The following is a 15,949-nucleotide window of genomic DNA, read 5'->3' as shown; positions in this document are numbered from 1 at the left end:
CTTGGCACTCTTAGGTGAGCAGACTTAGTCAGCCTGTGTTGCCCTAACAAAGAGTCAGACAGAAATCTGGTCGCCCAGGCCAGCTCAGCAGCAGCTTGTCAGGGCACACCATCTAGCAAGCTCAAGATCTTGTATTGAGGGTGAAGCTCCAATCTCAGTGTATCCCTGATGCCTAAACAACCCAATATTGAGCATACCGGAGCTCAGTTCAGGTTATCATGACACCAGGTGTAGTGAAGGGGAATAGTGAGGGGATGGTCAATATCATCAGACCATGTCAATATCCAGGAGCGCTAAGCATCTTGCATGCTATTGAGTGTCTCATGTGTTCTCAAACAATATTGTAGAGTCCTTGGCCATGAGGGGAAAGGGGAGTAGGATTGAGACAGAATCGAGGGCATTGGTAATCCATCAATCTGACCACTGGCCATAGACTGGATCTGCAAGCTGTTGACTTGCTGTCCAGAAGGGGTTTCATGAAGTGAAGAGGGGTGCAAGACTCTTGAATCAATATATTGTGAGGTGTTGAGAGACAGCTGCCAATATTGTCATGACTCTTGGAGCATTGGTTTGGGGAGTCATGGATATTGGTGGGGGTCAACACCAACTGATGGGGAATGCTGACTGGGCTTTGTCCTATTGTGCATATTGGCTGTCCATATAGTGGAATTCCAAGCATCAAGAAAGGCAGCACATAGCAAGCAAGAATATGATACTTGTCCATATAGAGGGGAATCGGCTGTTTGGCTGGGCCAAAGGTCCAATATCATCCCAAGATAGGGCTATCAACCAAAGCTCAAGTTGTCCAAGAGGAGGACTTGGCATATCAGTCAAGCAATTGGCTGCTCAGAGGGGTACAACAAGTAAATCAAGGTAATTGTGAGTGGAGGACGCTCTCTTGATGTTGATATTGAAGAGAGGGTCACACTCTCAAAGCACACTCAGCTTCTCAAGGGAGATCAGTCATAAGACCAGAATATTGACTAGACAGTGGAATTCCTGAGAGATCAAATCTAAGGAGTACATCACAATCATGGGCAACTCTATGTATGAAAGGGTCAGAAGCAGCTCAAGATTGTGGCTGATAATCTGTACAGGAGAGGTTACCTCAGGGCAAGCCTGTGTGGACTTGATGCCAAGATGGCAATACCATCTTGATATTATCAATGAGCCAATATTGTGAGAACTTGCTTCTCAATGCCTTCTCAGTCTTCAATATTGCCAAACCCTGATATTGTGACTTCTCCAAGTTCCCAAGCAATCCCAATAAGTGGTCCCTGACATGAGATTGCATGCAATACCACAGGAAGGTGGTCAAGATAGGAGTGCACCCTGGTATGGTTGCCAATCCATATTTGCAATACTCTTCGATATCATAATGAGCCTTGAGCAACCATATGATATGCCTGATTTTGTCTGCTTGCACCAATATGGCATTGCAATGCTTGCTGCTATCCTTGAGATGCTTGTCCTTAGCATCAAGATGCTTGTTGATAGCATTGATATTGCTTCAATCCAGACTGAAATGAGGTGACTCCTTACACAGCTGAATGAGGTGGGTTAACATTCACTCCAGAAAGGCTGGCCATACTTACCTTGAAGCTCATGGGCTCTCTGCACTTGCTCTACAGCTTGATGCTCACACAGGGCCTTGAGGGAAAGAGTATTGGGTCATCTCAGGTACTTAGTTGGAGAAGAGGTGGGCTTGGAAAGAGAGCTAGAGCTGGTGAGAGCCAGAGCAGACTGAGACTGGGAGAAAGAAAACAGGTCCATCCAAGAGAGGTAGCATAGTGCCTTGTGCTTGAGCTTGGTGACTGAAGGAAAGACATGGAGCTTGGGGGAACGAGAACTAGCACTAGTCCTAGGCCTAGAGGAAGCAGAAGAGTGTGCGGACATTAGGAGAGGGATGGTTGCACAGATGTATACATAGTATGAGTTTGCAGGAGGGAAACATCAGGAACAGTAAGCTCATGCTATGTCAAATCACATGACTGGGACCCTGCCTAGCTCATAGACATGTGTCAGATGATGGTCACGTGATTAATAATTCCACATGCTGAGACTGTGATACCTCTTGCTAGATCTCTGTCTAAATCCAGTGCTTGGGCATGGAATGGACCAGAGTGGGCACAACTGATGTGGGATCACTTGCGGGGTAGGTGGTATGTGGGATAACATAATGATGACTTCAACACATGCACACAGGGGAAGAGGTAAGAGAGTGATGGGTGACCATATGCTAGTTCTAGAGCTAGTTACAAGGGTAAGCAACATATTATTCTCAGTGTATCATCTTATGATGGTACCCACCCTCCTCAAAGCTCCAGTATGTGTCTAGTTTTAGGGCTAACTAGTATGAGAGTGACCTAAAGTGGATTCTACCTTGGACTCTTGGAATACAGTTCTGTGTGGTCAGCACTCCCATAGCTCTTCAGGTTAGGCACCTTCTCCTCCTCCACAAGAAAGGCCATATCTATGTGCTTCTGTGTGCAAGCTCTAGATGAGGGGAAGGGCAGAGCAGAGAGAGGAGAATCCAGGAAGGAGGAGAGAGATTATTGAAGTTAAGCTTGAGAAAATGACCCTGATATCTAGGGCAAGACCAAGATAGAGACTGCCAGCAGGAGTATGTGACATATGGCAGTAGAGATCCCTGACCAATACACAAGGGCATGTCTGTTGGCAGGGAGTGATGATGAGAAAGGTAGTATGTAGGTGTAGTAATGCACATGTCAGAGGCAATTTACCTCCATAATTTCCGAAAAAGGGAATTCTTGCCCTATGCACCTGCGTGATGTTAGGGTACTGGTTAGGATCCCATCCAGCAGGTTAGGGTGGGGTAGGGGTTAGGGTTAGGGTTGGTGGTAGGGTGATAATATCATATTTTTAACTAAGAGAATTATTTATCTTAGCAGTGCTATGGGCAAGGTGTCCATAGCATTGGTTTGTTATCAAGCTCTTTCTATATTTGGTGAAAGTAGGGTCTTTTGCCTCCGATCCGCATCAACCTACATGCTACTTTTGTTGGCAGGGCATCCACATTTGGAGGTCAGGGGCTGGCTCTGGATCACCCTGGAATACAGCTGGATTGCGTTTGGGGCCGGGTTCATGACGGGGACGGCCTCCGCCCCCACGCTAGATCTGGCTCCGATGGTGTGAGGGCCAGGTGCCCACACCTGGGCATATCCCTGTACGACTGTAGATGTAATATTCCACCTCCAGTATGTCCGACCAGCCGTCGACTTGTGATATTTCAGAGCCAGCCAAGGGGTCTGCCATGACTCAGCGGTTACAGGAGAGCTGGCAGTCACCTGTGAGCTCCCGCTCAGCTATCACGTCTGGCAGCACAGGATGCGCTAAACTCATCATGACTAGCCAAGTATCGACGAATTGCGTTTGCTGCAGTGCAAAGATGCCCAGAATGTCTGGGTTACGCACGTGCAACCCTTCCTGAAAGGCTACCAAATCTTCAAGCTGTTCGAACCGCGTTCGGAGACATTTCGTCCAACCATTCGTGAAATGCGATCCGACGATACCGTGGGTTACAAACTGAAGAAGGAACATGAGATACAAACTCAGACCGTAGTGAGTGTTTGTGGGTAATCTGAGGGTTCAACATTGATTGAGTGTTAGACCAGTCTTGGTCGCCCCGCTGAGCGGCGGGATGGCAGTAATACGTGGGTTTTCCTCAGACTTTCGACCATCGGTTCTCCCAAAGATGACGGGCATCATCTCGCTATACTGTCTCGCATCAAACAGAACGCCGGCCATTTCGCTAGAAGTGCCGTTGTACCCGATGAAATTCTCACATTGGGCGAGGGGGCTCACCAATTTTCGATCGCAGTGTTTCCGTACTTGTCGCCTTTACCCCATCTTGAAGGGCTCAAAGATGTACGGGAGCTTATGCACGTGAGTATTCAGCTTGTTGATGTAGGCAAAGTTCTCAACTTGAGGGGAGGACGTGCTGACAAGATTGATAGGCCATCGCCGTCTTACACACGTTTCGAATTGCGCATGGTGTAAGTGATTCGTTCAGCCGGGCTAAGGGGCGCTGATGACTTGACAGGATATCAACCTAAGCAACTTCCTTGTTAACACAGTCGGCCCAACTCCTTTCAAGCCTGGATGGCAGTCCACGTTCCCTTTCCAAGTTCTCATAATCGATTTCGAAACTGGCGTGTTGTAGAATCTTGAAGAACCCTATGAATCTTGCGTTCGTGTGGGTCCGGTACACTCACAGCACAAGAGGGAATGCGCGCCCGAGGTCGGCACTGGTGACGAGTATAATGCCTTCCAGGCTGACATGTTCCAACTGGGCAAAGTATTGTCCGAGCTATGGGACAACCAGGTACACGTCACCGCTTTCCATCAATACTCGTCATGTGTTAAGACCTCTGCAGTCTGTTCAGTGTGCGGCCGTTGAAGCAATAGTCAAGAAACTACTTGACCGAAACCCAACAAGTCGTCCACGAGCGAATACACTAGTGAACGATCTGTGGTTCATTGAACGAGAGCTGAGTCGGAGTGGAAGGTTGGGATTGCCCATCCCCTCTGAATTAGGCAATAGGTTGGACTTGGGTTAATTGTATCGCCTTTGGGAATGATGATGTGTGAGGCAATCAGGAAGCCAAACTATGTTCACCCTCCACCCCGTCACAATAGCCTCCGTACCACAGTACATAACATCACACTGATAATATCATTGTTCTCAACAAGATGAAGCTGAGTAAGGGGAACAGCACAGAAGTGTCACGCGCACGGTTTGAGGCTGTGCGTGTTCTGTCGGATAAACTACCGGGGCCGGACGGCGCTGGCTCTGCGGCAGGCAAGCCCGATTTGGCGCCCATCCGCTCTTATGATCCCTCTCTGGTGTGTACATTGTTGGCTACCAACTCTATCAGTATTGAATGTTGAACTTTCGGGATAATGCTACTGTCGAAACATAGTACTGATGCTTCGAGAAGCCAACAAGTGACCTCCACCAGTATCTGAGGCGTGAACCCGCAAGTTCCGGGAATTCTAGCCTGCGCGTTCCGCCGACTTTGCGAGGTTTAAACTGTTCCGCAATCACTATTGCTATGCCAAGGCGTACGTTGGTATTACCGGGCCCGGACTGCGTGACAAAAGCACGAGCGCATCGGTGGCTCGTGACTTCCCGCCACGCCCGATGCGGGCGGCACCCGGAGGGTATTTCCTAAGTGAGTGACCCTCTCTCTGGTACTGCGCACGAGATATGATGCCAAACAGGGCAATTGAACCTGTGAACGCCTCTTTGTACCGCTGACCTCCCTTGTTCTAGTACCTGCTCCTTACTCATTACAGCGGACCAAGATGCTTGGGCCCGCTGCGGCCCGCCCCGCATGTGACCCCCATCCCGACGCTATAAAGACTACTGGTGAGGGCGAACAAGACATGTTAACCATCTAGCTTCCTCAAATCGAGTCCTACCTTGGACGACTATCATCAATACAGGCAAGAGAACATTGGCAAACGACACTGGGAGATGTACACATACTATTTCCCCCCTACATTCAACTACGGCCCTGGACCGGTCCCCACCCGTGGAGGATCATCCGACAGCCAGCAGGAGTCACACCCGGCTCTCACTAGGCAGCCATCAAGCCACCCCCATCAGCACTCTCACCACCACCAGCCTCAGCCCTACGTCTTCGCCCCGGCTCCAGTGGTTCATCACCCACATGCGTTCGCACCTCCCCCGCCGTCCCCACACGGCTTTCCCTATCCCTTCGGCGGACCTGTGCCCTTCCCTCCGGGGGTGACGGCTGTCCCCCTCCACCAGCTACTCGCCCAACTCCAGCGCGGGCAGGAGGCACAAGAGCCTCGCGAGACGAAGGAGGGTCTGTTTGTGCACGACATGTCCTCTGACAGCGCACCCGAGCCTCGCACAGAGCTGCATCGTACCTCTGCCATTAGGCGCAAGACGGAAGACGAGCGCTTGGCGGAGATCGAGGCTGAGCGCACTCGTTTGCTTGCGCGCAAGGCGGAGAGGGAGGAACGCGAGCGCCAGAAAGCCGAAGCGGAGCGTCAGCGTGCGGCTGAGGCTGCAGCGGCTATGGAACAGGAGGAGGAGAGGCAGCGCGCTAGGAGGGTAGCGATCGCCAACCTCCAGGCTAAGGAGAGGCAGCGGAGGATGCAGGCTGAGGCCGAGGCCGCTGCAGAGAATCAAGAAGAAGGCGATGGCGAGAAGTACAAGGTCGATTGGCCGACTCTCCTTGGCGAACTACTCGGTTTGTTCATGGGCGAGGGAGAGGAGGCTCAGCTCCCTCTCCAGCCGAAGCCTGAGGAGGAGAACAAGGCGGTACCTGTTACACCTCAGCCAGCGGCTACTGTACCCAAGCCTGCTGCTGCTGCTGCTGCTCCCAAGCCAGCGCACCACAAGTCGTCTCACAAAGCGCACAAGGCAACTGCTTCCCAAGCAGCTGCTCCCAAGAAGGTGCCCGCGCCCCCACCCGTACCCAAGACTGCCTCCGTCCTGAAGGTCGTCCCAGCTCCCGCGCCCAAGGCGCCTGTGCCCGAGCCTCAGCCTGAGCCGGTGCCCGCTACACCTGCTACTGAGACGCAGCCCGAAATCGTACTGCATCACGTACAGTTGCTGCTAGCCGCGTTCGACCGTCTGACGCGCAGCTTCGCCTTCCCACGCGTGCTGAACTTCGTCGACACACCTACTGCAGCCTCTGCCTTGCATCCCCACCTTGGCTTCGCGGCACCTAACGCACCAGTGCACACATACGAGCAGGCGCTCATCGCCCTTCTCGGCGAGCTGGACACGATCCCCTCCTCTGACAATGCAGAAGTGCGCAAGGCCAGAAGGGAGTTGGCGAGGAAGGTAGAGAAGGAGTTGACCTGGCTTGAGGAGGAGGTTCAGAGGGCCTACGAGAGGGAGAAGGCTGTTGCTACCCCGGAGCCGGAGGCACCGGAGCTCGCCGACATTGAACAACCTGGAGGGGAAGAGCTGGCGAGCGACGAGCAGGTGGCGGAAACGAAAGCTGCGTTGGACGTATTCCTGTCCCAGGATCCTACCGTCGAAGAACAGCCCAATATCGCGGCTCTCGAGGCGGAGGCGATGATCGCAACCGCTGAGGCAGAAGACGATGTCCCCACGATCTCGAGCATCGAGCCTGCTACGGCACCCGCCTCTGTTCCCGTTACGGCGCCTGCGGATGTCCAATCCCAAGAAGAGCAGGTGATCATCGACCAGCCACGGAAGGAGAAAGAAAATATCTCTCTGGAAGAGGAGATACACATGAACGCACCTTCGGACAACTACGAGTTCGTACAAGCCGGCACCGCCGCAGAGCTGGAGAAGACGGAGCCTATGGAGCCTGAGATCGAGGCTGCTGCTCCGAAGGAGCGTACTGTGGAGCTGCCTACCGGGGCGGAAACAGAGGCGATGGCCGCTGCCGCAGAGGCGGTCGATGTTCCACCATTGCCCGGCACCGCTCCGGCTGGTCCGCCCGTCGTTCCCCCTGCTATGGAGGCTCCTGACGTGCAGATAATGCAGGAGCAAGTCCTTATCGACCTTCCAAAGAAGGAGCAGGAGATTAGTGCGATGGAGGAAGAGGTCCAAATGTCTGCTCCTAATGGCACTTATGAGATGGTCGAGCCCCATTAGTCGTATGTACTTGCATGTACGTTATGTGTTGACAGTTTGTGTATATTGATAAGGAATTATATGTTCTCAACTCATCTCCTGATCACTTGTATCTGTTCAAAGCTTCTTGAAGTGGAAAGAGGTTCGCAAGAGATAAATTATTCGTTTTCGATTGAAAGTGAAAAGCCGCGTTGTGTGTGATAGGTATCTCCTGCCATCGATTATACTTCACGAGATACACGCTACGTACTATCATTTGCCTGCTGGCAACACGACACGCTACATCACGTCTCATCAGCGGTATGGTTCATTCGGGAGATGACATAGGAAAGAGCTGAACACGGAGATTCCTTATCTGTGTCAACTTTGGCCTGACACACTAACAACCTCGATTCGCCATGCGGACCGGCGTACATTCTCTAACTTCATGAGCATAGGTATCTGAGAAGTTCTCAATGAACGGCCTATGTCTTGAGACGAGCACTCTGTCCGTGTTCACCTCTCTCTGTCACTATCTCCAGATGCTTTCGATCGCCTTCGTCGTCGTCCTGATTGCACATCTGTGTACGGCCCTTCCGGTACTGGAGACGCGTTGGCTCCACTATCCGGTTACACCGCGGGTTGTCCTTATTTCGATGTTCTGTCCAGAGCAGCATGTTTGGCTGGGCCGCTCCAGCTCACAGTCCAAAACATCTCCGTGCCAGGCTTATCGCCCCTGTATCCGGGTGTTTGATGCGATGCGAAGGGCTAGATCTGCCCGATGACGACAGGGGAGGCAGAAATCAACGCCGCCGCCAGTACCACAGCACTCTTCTTCTCGAGTTTGTTCGATTTTACGAAGACGTACTTCCTTATTGCCGGCATTGGAGGTGGCAATCCTTATCGTGTTACGACTGGAAGTGCTGTGTATGCACGATTCGCTATCCAGAGTGCTCTGCGGGAAGCGCCGTCAAACTGGACGACCGGCTACTGGTATCCTGATGAGATCTGACACAATTTGATACTGATGGCATCGCAGGGCCTTTGGGACCTCAGCATCATTTCAGTACCCCGGTTATAACAATTGGTACGGCACGGAGATATTTGAGCTCAAACACCAATCTATTGGCGCGGGTGATGGACCTCGCGAAGGACACGATACAGCTCAGGCTGCCGCATATCGTAAGTTTCATTAAGACGGAAGTGACATGCATGACTGACCAAGCTGAAGGTGCTCAATGGGACTTGCCCCTGCCAACTCACCTCCCACAATCGTTCAATGTGATGTCACGACGTCGGATGTTTGGTTCACCGGCGAGCTTCTCTGAAACACCATGGAAAACATCACGAGTGGTTGGACGAATGGTACCGCAAAGTACTGCGCGAGTGCCGAGGAAGACAACGCGACCCTCAGGTCAGCCCTCCGCACTGCTATAGCTGGCCGAATTGATTTTGCGCGGTTCATATTGTTGCGAACTGTAGTCAACTTTGATCGTGCTCCTCCTGGATTGACAACCTATCAAGCAATAGAAGAAAATGAGCAAGGGTTCGAGATCGGACTTCAAAACTTCCTCATGGCCAGCTGGCCAGTTGTTAAGGAGGTACTGTTTGTTTCCGGGCCGCAAAGACCTGATACAGATGACACCTCTCAGATTGTATATGACTGGAAGAACTGGGAGATAGGTACCCCTCCCCCGATAAACGATACCAGCTACGGTGACGTGTTCGGAATCTTGCGCACGAATGGCACTGGCACGCTTTCGCATGGCGTGGGCACGGACCTCAACACGACGGAGAGCAATCTGTCGCGCCGATCGTAGGATATCGCGAAAATGTCCATTATGTATCACGAGTCTATATCAACAGGGTATGACTGTACAGATGCGGTATTACAATGGATTCTCACATGTGGATATACAATATGTTATTTGAATTGCCCAGTGCCCTTCCTATGTGTTCACCAAAAATGCCGGGGATCTCTCGCTTTCACAGTTTCTAATCTCTGTAATGAACATTAGCACTATATGGGACGTCGACAGCATGCTTGGGCGCACCTCCCGGATCACAATCTTGATCGATGGTCTCCCTTCCGATGAGCTAAAATCCATGCTCCTGCTCCCTCCGCTGGGAAGCGCACTACGCACGTCGCTCTCAGCCCTCCGGTGGTTCGCAGTTGAGGGCGGATCTAGGAAAGGGTCTTCCTCCTCGAAGGGAGGCAACACCGTCACACCAAGGCTTGCACGCCTCATTGGCCGAGGTACAGACTTGCCCTTTCGAGGAGATGGCGATGCGGCAGGTGATATTGTCTCGGCCAGGCTGGGGGTACTATGGACTGCCTCCGGAAGCTGGACATAGCCCTCTGTGTTGGGTCCAGACCGTTGCCGCGAGGTACTGGCGCTTTCCATGCCCAAACGCTCTAGGTCGCGTTCGACAGCATCTAATTTCTCCAGATGTTCAAGCACATCAATGCCGGTGACACCAGAGTATCCGCCGGATGCCCGCTCATACTTCCCAGCGAATGGTACGGGTCGAATCGGTAAGTCGGTCTGTCGACGGGGCGAGCGAGGCGGGAACTCCATGCTTCTCCGTCCCACTTGAGCATTCGGAAAGCTCTCGCTACGATGTCTTGAGTGTCCAAGGAGCGGGGGGATAGTCTTGCCCGGAGGAGCAGCAAGGGCCATGAGAAGTTCATCTTTGCTAGCATTGGTAGGGACTTGTACGTCATCGTCCCAAATAAGAACTTTGGTGCGTCGAGTAAGCTCGAGGGGACCTTCGTCGACATGCTGCAAGCTTTGGACAATATTCCAACCCTGTCCTTTGATTACTGCCATTTGTCGCTGCAAAAAAGTAAGCGGGAGCCCGTAGTGTACCTGAATACCACATGAACTCACATTGAACAGTTTCTCGTTGAAATCCGGATCAACTGCCATTATCTTCCTCAACTCGGACCTTGTCTCCGCCCACCATTCCGCGCTGCTGAGCAGTGGCAGCAGCTGCCTCCTCGTTCGCTCGCTGAAAGGCCGACCAATGATCGCAACAGGCAAGAAAAGCCAGCCATATGGATAACTTCTCCATCCTCTCGGATGCTGGTGTGGGAATGAGAGCGAGTTGTCGATCGCGGCGATATGCATATGAGGGCGGGCCGTGAATGGCTCAAGCTTGGAAGAGGAAGAGGCGGAAGGGTTGGGTGAGCCGTCTGCGCCGAACGCGGCCGCTTGCCTCATTTGAGGCGTGGAACTCGGTGTAGCGTTGGGCACTCTCATGGGGAGTTGAGGTCCGAAAGAACGAGAGGGGGCAATGTTGATAATGTCCTTCTCATGGTCTGCTTCACAATATTTGATCATCTATTTCCCGAGTCAGTGAACGTTTTCTCTTGTTCATAACACGCACAAAGTTATCCAGTCCCCGATCCGTATTCCTCATCAAGTAATCCAGGACGACTAGTCTTTCCAACTCGTCCTGGAAACTTGCGACATTCTCTTGGGTCCAAGCGAACCCATTCTGCCCTTGTTCCTCCATCTCCCTATATCCCTTACTCTGCTCTTCCGCCCATTCCTCATTCTCCAGCTCATGCAAGTCGCCTGCTCGCCCACAGACGAGACCCATCGCACTCCAAAACCTCTTCGTGATCATGCCCGTTCGGTGAGCTTCGTAATCGTAGTTGTCCCCTAGCGGGTGTTGCCGGAAATATTCGGAGGCGTCACGGTAGCCGTGCATGAACGTCTGTAGAGAGCCGATTTTGGGCGGAAGGGCCTTGCCCTGTCGATACGCAGACCGGTCGATCCAATCGTAGAAAAAGGACGGGCTGCTGAGAGAAGCGAGGCCGGTCTGGGGGACAATGTACAGGTGCAGACGCTCGTCAAGCAGGCAAGCGGCTGCCTCTGATATATAGGATAGATTCGGGATCAGGCTACATCCAAGTTTAGTTGCTGTTGCAACGCAATATATGTGTGCGCTTACCAGGCTCTCCCCCAGCCGATCCACCAGAAGAAGTTGCGATGAAGCCACTTAACCAGTTTCGGGTTCATCTTGCCATACGGTTCTTCATCCTTAGGCTTGAACACACCGACAGTCTTGATCTGCCCATCGACCTTCGCACGGGCAAAGTAAGACCCAGAGGACCCCTTGGATATCATCTTCGGATGAACACCGTCATCGATGGCCGCTTTGAGAGCATCCACCAGCCTGCTTCATATAAGCGCTCGGGACTGACCAGAAGAGTCGAAAGCATACTGGTCAAAATCCTGCCTCGTTTTAACCGGTTCGTGATCCAGAGTCTTCCTAGGATCCTCCTTCCACTCTGCCACACCAACCGGACCAAACACACTGAAGGCAATCTCCTTTTTCTCCGATCCATCAGTAACGCTCTTTCGCTTGCGCTTTATCTTCTGGGATATCGAGTCCGTCCATCGCTTGAAACCCGAGTCGAGCGCGGCGAGGTTGACCGTGAGCCTGCCGGGACTGATGGGGGAGCGTATGGAAGGCTCGGACCTGGTTGCTGCCTGTGCAACAGACGGTCCTGCTTCGCCCTCCTCGGGGTCCTCTATGGACTGAGCAAGTCTCCGATACTCGGTGGGCATGATGCCTAGTCAAGCTATGAGTCGAGGGGCATATACGCAAAATTCGTCGTCGCCGTCGTTGTCCGTCAGCAAAGAAAGTGGCGTTACGCCATGTGGCCGATGACATGTTCGGAATCAAAGTGATCCGTGCCAGACAAACGGGTACATTTGGACAGGCGGAGGCAATTCTAGGATCAGGAATGGCTGCAACAAAACGCATAATAACTGTGCCTTCGTATTGGCAAATTATAACTTTGACCTTCACCCTGATCTCACTTACTACCAAACCACGCGCAAATAGGCACTTCTAGTCTGCGCCCGCTGTTGGCACAACCGAGTTCTTTCGGTGATCCTACGATCCACGTTGCAACATCGATGGATACACTCCCGTTGGAACTCGTTCAGCAAATCTTGCGAGAAGCTACAGCTGTACCGTATGCGTTTCAAATCCACTTGGGATCCATGAGCCGCGAATGCGAGGTGTCAGGTTACACAAGCTGCGATATCCAGGCTTTGCGGGAAGAAGTTTTTGCCTCCATGCAAACGAAATGCTCCATCAGTCTCGTGTCTCGAACATTTCGCACCTTATGCGTACCATTTCTCTACGAGATCGTCCTCGTACTTCGTCTGGAATGCGTACCCTTGGTTGCCTCAGAGATCAAAGAAAACAATCAGATGGTACCACGAATGGCTGGTGGTGTCGTCGCCTTCTAGTCCAGGTTTCACACTAGGATATACCGTGGAGGTCGGGCCGAGCTGACCTCTGGGGCCTTCTCTCAGCTTGTCCTCGCTTGGTCAGTCTCCGCTGTGATCTGCGATATCGCAATCCTCTATTTAATCGGGAATTCCGCAAGCAACGCTTCTACTACCCATCCATCCGGTTCTTCGAGCTCATTGTTGCCATGTATGGAAACCAATTACGCGTTCTGGAGCTCGGCGATCATATCCCTGTTCAGTTGGACTTTCCACAGCACTTCTTATCGCATCTGCCTTATCTCGATGTGTGTCGATTGGGACGCCTATTGGCTCCACCACCCTTTCATGCCAATGAAGACGACGATAAAGAAGAGGATGAAACACATTCCACCGCATCATCCTCTGACGCCTACGACTCCGCGACACCTCAGTGGAAGGCGGAGTATAACGACAACCCTCGTTTCACCTCATTTCCGAAGAATATGGGAGCCGCGCCTATCTGCTTGACTCGGCTTGTCGTCCTGGAAAGTCACGTATTCGCACCTCAAGTGAGCCAGTGGCAGCTCCCTGCACTGCGGGAGGTCATCACTGCATTTGATGACGCCTATTGGGCAAACGATGTCCCTCCGGCGCTGCGCACAGCATTGGCGCCCCACTCCGCAGGTCTCACTCACTTCACTTATGTGTCTGGCCCGGAGATCAACATCTGGGGTATCGTCGATGCTCTTCCATCGCTGAGATTCTTGCGCACATCCAGTCGAAACCTGGCTGCCAACTATTTCCAGGTCTATCATCCCCACCTGGATACAATCGTCGCCGTGCGAAACAGTTCATTAGACGGCAATTTCGAGACGCCTCTAAGATTGCTTGCGACCATTCTTCCGAATGCATTGCCGGCTCTCCGTTCAGTGCGTTTTGTGGGCGGAAAGGATGTGGGTCTCACCGAACAGAAAACGCGGCTGGAGTTCCTTGGTGTGACAGTTACCTGGAGTTGATTAAGGACTCATTTGTGACACGAGCAGCGTCAAGAGGAATGAGGATGTACGTCCTCTGGGAGTGGTCTTACGTCACAAGAGCCCGCATATCGGATGATGCTGTTGACGGCTGAAAGTGGATTGGTACCTCGCCGTTGCAGTTTGTATGCACACAGCAGTACTGACGAATGGGGGAGACTTCTGAAGTCGTTGGATAGTCCGTTCTGGTCGGGATACCAGGAGATGATTGTTCTAGCTATAATAAATACATTCTGTAACGTGAGCTTGCGCGCTACCGATGTGCTGTAACGTCCCGTCATCCCGTGTCCTTTGTTCTCTGTGCTGAGAAAGAAGGAGAACAAAGGGCATGTGCACGCACTTGCTCGGATAACAATGTTCGTTCACTTTCAGATGTCCCGGCAGCGCACTTCCTTTTTTGCTGGGCTTATCATTGTACCAAATAATAGTTCACTGCACTGTGCATTGGCACTGAAGTTCAGTCCCTTCAGGAGTCCCCCGGGTCATGCCAATCATGACCTAGGGCAGTGAATTACCTTGTGTGGAGCTGAAAACCGTATCTATTTTATTAACTTATTTACAAGCCCCGAACCGAACTGTCACAGTACCCACATGTAATTCCTTACCAAAAGCATTCAAATGTCATTGTTCGCTGAAAATCATACAAGAGCTGGAATAAGGTGCTTGAAGCACCGATGAAGCAGTGATATCTAGTCCCTACGACAACAAAATCCAGGCCAAGCGGGCTCGAAATATCTTACAGAGACTGGAAATCATGTTAATATGTACACAACGTAAATCTACAATCAGGTACTTACTTAATCCGAATTCTCATTGTCAGATTCACTTCCAGCCAAAAGATCCGCAAGGTCCTTGTCACTGTTCTCGATATCGTCATCATCGAGCTGTACTGCAGCTCGCTCCATGGCTTTATTGGATAAAATGCTTCTCACCGAAGGCCGAGGGGCTACAGCTGGGCCCGGGGTTCCGGACCCAGACAGGTGATGTTCATCGTGAGCTTTTTTCGAGACCAAGGATTGCTTGGCATTCCTCATGTATGACTTAACAATGGCCCTGGTGGCCCAATCATTCTCGAACCATTGCAAGTACGGAATCTTGTGTCAAGCCTACTTAAAGGTAAATACATGTTGTCATTTAGCACGGAGGACGGTACTCACTTCCTTATATATCTTCACCATCACCTCTGGGTGGATTTCAGTGATGGTTTTGTCTCCACAGACATTGTACTTGTTGCTGATCTGTCAGACTTGTTGCTGTAGAAGAGCTTGGGTTAGTAGGTAGCTATAATAGCAGGTAAGAGTGGCTTACCCAAATAGAATTGTACTCACTCTTGTTCCCAGAGAGCCCCATCTCTTCCTGCAGGCAATATCCACCTGCCCCCTTATGACCAGGTTGCCCCGAGGGCTTAGGCATGACCTTCGGAGGCAGAGGTGCCTTGTGCTTTGCCAAATAGGGAAAGTCAAAATCCATCTCAATGGCTGCTGATGAGGGTCAGTTCCAAGCTGACAGGTGTCTAGGGTGGGGCTGCTAGGAGCTCATTGACTGTTTTGGTGGAAGGGGAATTTGGTGGAACTGAGAATGATCAGGATATATACTGTGCATGCAGCATAATGTTACTCACTGAGGTTCTTGTCCATACTCATTGCTCCCAGCACGGTGTGCATCACAGAGTTATCATCAATATCTATCATATTGTGATGTCAGTAAGATGAGAATGTATACACCAAAGGCACACCCACCATCATCTGGTGAGCAAATAGTTGAGGCTCTCTGGGATGACAAACCAGTCCACATTATCAGTGGTAGACATAGTCAAGGAAAGGTATTGGAGGTTCTTGTAGAGAGGGAGGGGGAGTGTGGTGAGTGAACACTGTAATCAGTAGTTCACTTGAGAGGGGTATGAAACTTGTTTTCTTCATGCATGTACAGCTACTTAGAGTGCCTGAGTAGTGCTTGCAGAGGACTCAGTTTGGGGAGGAGGGTAAGGAAGAGTGTTGTCTTGCATGCTAGTTGAAAACCTTGAAGCCAAGACACCCAGTACTGTGTGTGTGTCTGGCACCAGAGCTGTCCCTTGTGCAAGGTATGTGCTCTGG

At 51.6% G+C, this 15,949-nt stretch overlaps 5 protein-coding genes across 5 annotated transcripts; 4 read left to right on the top strand and 1 right to left on the bottom strand.

Moving 5' to 3' along the window:
* Positions 1–3,252: 3,252 nt before the first annotated feature.
* DACRYDRAFT_23241 (uncharacterized protein) lies at positions 3,253–4,621 on the top strand. Its single transcript, XM_040773167.1, has 6 exons — positions 3,253–3,310; positions 3,373–3,582; positions 3,631–3,927; positions 3,978–4,016; positions 4,064–4,345; positions 4,398–4,621. The coding sequence occupies exons 1-5, from the start codon at positions 3,275–3,277 to the stop codon at positions 4,181–4,183; spliced, it is 702 nt and encodes a 233-aa protein (XP_040627210.1). The 5' UTR covers positions 3,253–3,274; the 3' UTR covers positions 4,184–4,345; positions 4,398–4,621.
* A 92-nt stretch (positions 4,622–4,713) lies between these two features.
* On the top strand, positions 4,714–7,663 carry DACRYDRAFT_117329 (uncharacterized protein; the record flags this gene model as incomplete). Its single annotated transcript, XM_040770361.1, has 4 exons — positions 4,714–4,866; positions 5,021–5,195; positions 5,297–5,411; positions 5,470–7,663. The coding sequence occupies 4 exons, from the start codon at positions 4,714–4,716 to the stop codon at positions 7,628–7,630; spliced, it is 2,604 nt and encodes an 867-aa protein (XP_040627209.1). The 3' UTR covers positions 7,631–7,663.
* Positions 7,664–8,369: 706 nt separating this feature from the next.
* DACRYDRAFT_109050 (NUP-domain-containing protein) lies at positions 8,370–9,408 on the top strand (the record flags this gene model as incomplete). Its single annotated transcript, XM_040768798.1, has 4 exons — positions 8,370–8,581; positions 8,628–8,770; positions 8,820–9,002; positions 9,071–9,408. The coding sequence occupies 4 exons, from the start codon at positions 8,370–8,372 to the stop codon at positions 9,406–9,408; spliced, it is 876 nt and encodes a 291-aa protein (XP_040627208.1).
* Positions 9,409–9,537: 129 nt separating this feature from the next.
* DACRYDRAFT_54475 (uncharacterized protein) lies at positions 9,538–12,168 on the bottom strand (the record flags this gene model as incomplete). The annotated part of the gene is made up of 5 exons (XM_040775260.1): positions 9,538–10,425; positions 10,480–10,932; positions 10,979–11,498; positions 11,549–11,773; positions 11,822–12,168. 5 exons carry the CDS (start codon positions 12,166–12,168, stop codon positions 9,538–9,540), a joined length of 2,433 nt encoding a protein of 810 aa, XP_040627207.1.
* Positions 12,169–12,678: 510 nt separating this feature from the next.
* Positions 12,679–13,136, top strand: DACRYDRAFT_23237 (uncharacterized protein). The gene has a single exon (XM_040773166.1). The coding sequence runs from the start codon at positions 12,696–12,698 to the stop codon at positions 12,876–12,878; it is 183 nt and encodes a 60-aa protein (XP_040627206.1). The 5' UTR covers positions 12,679–12,695; the 3' UTR covers positions 12,879–13,136.
* The last annotated feature ends 2,813 nt before the right edge of the window (positions 13,137–15,949 follow it).

The sequence above is a fragment of the Dacryopinax primogenitus genome (assembly GCF_000292625.1).
Source record: "Dacryopinax primogenitus strain DJM-731 SS1 chromosome Unknown DACRYscaffold_13, whole genome shotgun sequence".
Lineage (NCBI taxonomy): Eukaryota > Fungi > Basidiomycota > Dacrymycetes > Dacrymycetales > Dacrymycetaceae > Dacryopinax > Dacryopinax primogenitus.
This window is presented reverse-complemented; position numbering and strand designations above follow the sequence as displayed.